General features: G+C 41.4%; 1 protein-coding gene across 1 annotated transcript; it reads left to right on the top strand.

Annotated features, from left to right (window-relative positions):
- The first annotated feature begins 619 nt into the window (after positions 1-619).
- LOC123452690 (ubiquitin carboxyl-terminal hydrolase 2-like) lies at positions 620-4846 on the top strand. The gene is made up of 5 exons (XM_045129397.1): positions 620-740; positions 840-899; positions 4011-4057; positions 4137-4239; positions 4324-4846. The coding sequence occupies exons 2-5, from the start codon at positions 888-890 to the stop codon at positions 4648-4650; spliced, it is 489 nt and encodes a 162-aa protein (XP_044985332.1). The 5' UTR covers positions 620-740; positions 840-887; the 3' UTR covers positions 4651-4846.
- The last annotated feature ends 568 nt before the right edge of the window (positions 4847-5414 follow it).

A 5414-nucleotide genomic window follows, 5' to 3' on the forward strand; every position in this document is an offset into this window, starting at 1 on the left:
TTCTCATCTCTGTCAGGCAGGTGAGATCCTTCCTCCTCTAAGAATGAAAGCAGTGTTGTACTGCTACTGCATTGGGCAACCATAAAAGCAGTGTTGTACTCTCTTCCGACATCTAGGTCTTCCCGCTACGATGAGAGCGATGTAAGATTGATTGGTTAGGGTTCAGTGTTGTACTGCTACTGCATTGGTCAACCATAAGAATGAAAGCTTAGTTGTTGAACTCTGCAGTTTTCAATCCAGAGTTGTTTGTTTCCAGGTTGACACCGACGCACCAGAATAAAATACTGCGAATTATTATTATGCATTATGGTATATATGATGCCGTGCTGTATTGCTCCGCCTGTAAAGTTTTTTTTTTGAGCACACATAATTATGTACATGTTCCAATCTTTACTAAATGATTGTTCTAACTCAGGCCTCTGTTTTCTTGAACATTAGCCATATGTTCATCCTCTGTGTTTAGTCAGCCAAGTGTATCGGTTATGATGGGAATGCAGTTGCTGCAGTTTCTAAAAGTGGTGTAACACATAAGTCTCTGTATCTTATTCCTGTTTTTTGTGGCTCATGTATAGGTATATTATTGTTCTACAACATGGATTGTTCCTTTAATGGACCATACAGGAAAGTATGGATTCTCACCTTACTCCATTTCGAGTTCTTGCAATTGGACAAGATGAAGGGAACTTGTTATTGAGGACCATGTATTTCCAAATGACTTGTTCTCATTCCATTGGAAAAAGGTATTTACACATTCTAGCTTCATTTCTTGAGTAGCTTTATTTCTACAGAATGTTAGCTTTGTTGATTCTAATTAATTGCTTATTCTTGGATTTTATCAGAACATCACAATATTGTAAGTTACCTACAAAAGTTCCACCCTGACGAACATGGCCCATTTGGTAACTACCAATGCCTGGATTTTCTTCTTATCGAGAATTGTGCCACTTATCCTTTCATTAGGATGATTACATATATTATAGGTTTGGAAATAAGTTGGTCTTTGCCCAGGCCCGGCCCATAGGTCGGGCAAACGGGGCACCCGCCCTGGGCCCCGAGCAGGCAGGGGCCCCAGCCTAGGTAGTGTTCCTTCAGCAAGTGTGACGATAAACAGAAAAAAGGCCCAACTCGCAAGCCCAATGAAGGAATCGATGGCTATCAGAGTCCGCCGTTCACACTTGACCCAGCACCATCGTGCTCCTCTCCTTCGTGACTAGTGTGTTTCCCCAAATTGCGAACTCCTAGAACAGCGCCGCCCCTCCAACTCTCCTTTTTTATTCCAAGGTCGCATCCATCCATTAATGGATATCTAAGTCGTGAATTCATTCCCAGACGCTTCTCCTTCCTTCTCAATGTTCCGCTCACTCCCCAATAACAATATGTTGGCGAGGCTGAGATGGTGCGCGTCCTTATTTTCTTTAATCTCGTTCTTCAATTCAAAGTTTCACTGATAAATTAGCTCTTCCCTCCGGCACCGGCAATTCCACATCGCACATCAGCCACATCTATAAGGATCTTCTTCTGCTCTTGCTCAGATTGGAGCTTAGGATAAGAGGGGAATTTTATTCGCGTCATGGCGCCATCTTCTTGTTTGGCTGCTGCAGCATGCGGATCAAGCTAGTCACCTACATCCAAATCAATCCGTTTCCAGGTGCTTTTGCTCCCTGTATTAAACATTTTAATGCGGCTTCTTTAGTTACATGTCTTCAAGAAAGTATTTATCTGCTAGTGACATGTCTCCAAGTTCTGCAACCCATGGTGTAAACATGAAACACAGTTTGCTTTACTATGCCTTATGTAGGATAGTTTGAAAGAGATGAGTTATTATTCGTTTTTGAGTGAAGAATAGGACAGATAAGGAAGAATCCAGAAAGAAATGTCAGTACATGCATTAGATTTATTAATTTATATCTCATGGTAGCATAATATTTTAAAGGAGAAACCAGTTTTGACAAGGTTATGTTTTTGCTGGGGGGAAATGATGTATCCATTGTAACAGTTAGAGGTCGATCTTTTGTGTGGGAGCTATATTGCTTCATTGCTATCATGATACAATTCTTTTAATCAGTAAATAGTTGCACTGCCAGTTTTAGAGTCCAAAGATCATAAATCTATATTATGTACCAGATATTTACTTTGTTATTAAAGTACATTTTTTGAGCTTTTGTGTGTTTAAAAGGGCCCCTTAATCTTGACTTGCCCCTGGGCCCTGAATAACTGTGGGACGGCCCTGTCTTTGCCTTCTGAATTTAAGTACCTATAGGACTTAGGAAATAACTTTTTATGCTTATATAAATAAATGTTTCTTGCACTTCCCTGTAAATTTAGCAATCTTCAGCTGTCAATCTTGTAGTGTTGTATCTCTAAGACTCGATCTGTTTGCTTGAGAGGAAATTGAATTTATTTCTGCCAGTTCGTTTTTATTCTTCCTGATTACAGTTCAGCACTCAAAGAGGTTATTTCTCGTGTAACAGGTATATAGCGCAACTAGGCATTCATTAGCACCTTCTGCATCATGTTGTTTGTTAAGCATGTTAGTGCTCTGCCATTACTCTTCGCATCGTACTTGAAATGTAGTGGCTGGTTGCCGTCTAGCAGGAATGGTATATCATTGAAAGTTGTATTGAGCACGTTTTTTACAAAATACACCACCCTAGTCTGTAATTAATTTTTTTTCAGGGTGTATGGATGCCTTTTTAATTCAATTGATCCAGTTTAGTTAATTGTGCAACTAAATGATGTTTTCATGCATTTCAATTGATGTTTGTGTGCGTGCAAAAGCTGGTCCTGATGGTGACTCTTTTGAATCCAGTGCATTTTCTCTGATAATATTTATCTTGTTAAATCTTGTAAACGAATCTAAAAACATGAATGAATACAGAGTTGAGTTTAGAGCGAGCAAGCCCAATATAGTAAGTGTCACGGGGTTCTATTTGCTGAGGCCCCCGAATCATAAGCCCAGCCCGACCCAGCCTAGCCCAGCCCTTCCTCCAAGACCGGCCGGACCGCCTCGTCCTGCGGCTGCTGGCAGTGCCGCAGCAAGTCTCCCCACCTCACCACCACCGCTGCTCGCCGTCAGTCCATCCCTCCTTCCGTCCATGGCGGCGGCAACCTCCGGCCTCAGCAGGCCCAGCGCGGCGGCGGGCAACAACGACGGTGACGTCGGCCTCCAAGACCCCATCCAGGCCTCTCTTCAAATATGCAAGTACTCTTCACTCGTTCACCCAAATCTCCGCTCTGTTTCAAATTTGTTAGAATTTGTTGCAGCTTTTGCTATTCATTTCTAGCTAGTCTGTATGTATAATTGTTTCGTAGCTCAAAACGAAACTTGCAAATGGTTTAATATGTTTACAGGCAGCACATCTTGCAAATGTTTGCTGATGCTCGTAGCACACTTTTGTAACGCAACGCATAAAAGAATGCCATGACTGACGAGACTGAAAAATTTATCACTCTCTTCCTTGTATGTATTGGGTGACAAGCATGTATCTGCTGAGGGGATGCTTCAAACGTAGTATCTGAAACAAAATTATCTTCCTGCCTGCTTGCAAATGGAGGTTTTATAATGGCGCTGCACGCCATCTCAGACGACTGTCTGTGCCTTGATTGGTGTGGCCATTCAATTACTTTATTAGAGCCTGCATCATTAATCGCAAGATTAAACATTGCTTTCGTTATTGGCTCGAGAACATTTTTGCATTCAGCGCTCCCATACGATAAAAAAAGAACTTGCTATTTTGACCAAGTAGGAAAATGAAGCGTGCTTTTCTATTTCATTATCTGGTTGACTTATAGGATTCTCGATTCACCCAGGCTCACAAATACTAAAACCATGTTTTTGAAGCACAACGACGCTTTCTTTTAAAAATGTTGCACAACAATCTGGTTTAAGTTTTCGGAGCTAATAATCTGTTTCTGGTTTCTACATGTGCTTTTTCCTACAAAACGTGGGAATCTTTTTACCTCCTTAAAAGCTGTTATTTATAATATTCTGTGTTATTCTTCCTTAACAGGTTGATGAACTCTACTCACTTGATCTTGATGCCTTAAATGATCTTCAGTATGCTACCCCTGCTGCCCATTACCATGAATGTCGTTTTCCTAAATCAATTGTATCAAACAAATTGGTGTTTTTGCAGGCCAATTTATGGGCTTATATTATTGTACAAATGGCGACCTCCAGAAAAAGATGAGCGCCCTGTTATCAAGGATGCGGTCCCAAATGTATTCTTTGCTAATCAGGTCAGGGTAGTTACGTTGATTAAGTTTTTTTTTGCCGCGTTTACTCTGCATCACTTCTTTAACCAAATCTTTTTTTACTCATAGATAATTAACAGCGCATGTGCAACCCAAGCTATTGTTTCTGTTCTGTTGAACTCTTCTGGCATCACCCTTAGCGAGGACCTCAAAAAGCTCAAGGAGTTTGCAAAGGACATGCCGCCGGAGCTCAAAGGATTGGCTATAGTGAATTATGAAAGCATTCGTATAACCAGTAACTCGTTTGCAAGGTCAGATGACTACTCTGAGGAACAGAAATCCAAGGATGATGATGTCTACCATTTCATTAGCTATGTTCCTGTTGACGGCGTCCTGTATGTTCCTGTTGACGGCGTCCTGTATCTTCCTGTTGATTGGCTATGTGCATGTTTATAAACATATTTTCATTGTGGTGTAATATGTGTTTATCTTGAACCTTCTTGTGGGTGTGAGGATAATAATTGAATATTTTTAGAGCTGGTAGTATATATTGTTTTGACTGCACATCATTTTACCAACAATTTAACTATCGACAAAGTAAATATATGTCCGCATAGGTATGGTGTACCTTGATAGACTATATGTTGGCATAGATATGGTGTACCTGTGCAGTAATATGTTTTGTAACCTGTGCAAATATCAGAAAAGAAAAGAAAAATACCTAATATTCATACTAGTGGCGCACCACTCAGCACTTTAGTAGCGCACTGCAAAAAGCACACTAGTGGCGCAGTCAACTAGTGCGCCATTAGTAAGCCAGAGCACATGGGTATATTGCCCCTGGGAGGCATAGTAATGCCGCACCATGAGCTATAGTGCGTCATTAGTATATCAGATACTCATGGCGCACCATGAGCTATACTAATGGCGCACTTCCTGGTGCATCATTAGTATATCAGATACTAATGACACACCATGAGCTATACTAATGGCGCACCAGGCAGTGCACCGTTAGTATACCAGATACTAATGGCACATCTGTGGTGCGTCATCAGTAAAAAGTTCTAATGGTGTGATGCTAGTGGCGCACTGTAGTGCGCCATTAGTAGCCAAAACAGGTGCGCCACTAGCAGGCCTTTTCCTAGTAGTGGAAAGGAGATTGAGCAGTCCCATACCCCTTGACTTGCAGAGACAGGAGTTGATCAGGACGCCGATCCTGG

The sequence above is a fragment of the Hordeum vulgare genome, chromosome 5H (genome assembly GCF_904849725.1).
Source record: "Hordeum vulgare subsp. vulgare chromosome 5H, MorexV3_pseudomolecules_assembly, whole genome shotgun sequence".
Classification (NCBI taxonomy): domain Eukaryota; kingdom Viridiplantae; phylum Streptophyta; class Magnoliopsida; order Poales; family Poaceae; genus Hordeum; species Hordeum vulgare.

What these genes read in the sequence shown, in the direction of transcription:
- LOC123452690 (XM_045129397.1), top strand. An exon ending in GATGCCTTAAATGATCTTCA is followed by an intron (nt 4,058 to 4,136) that starts GTATGCTACCCC and finishes GTGTTTTTGCAG; the next exon opens with GCCAATTTATGGGCTTATAT. An exon ending in ATGTATTCTTTGCTAATCAG is followed by an intron (nt 4,240 to 4,323) that starts GTCAGGGTAGTT and finishes TTTTACTCATAG; the next exon opens with ATAATTAACAGCGCATGTGC.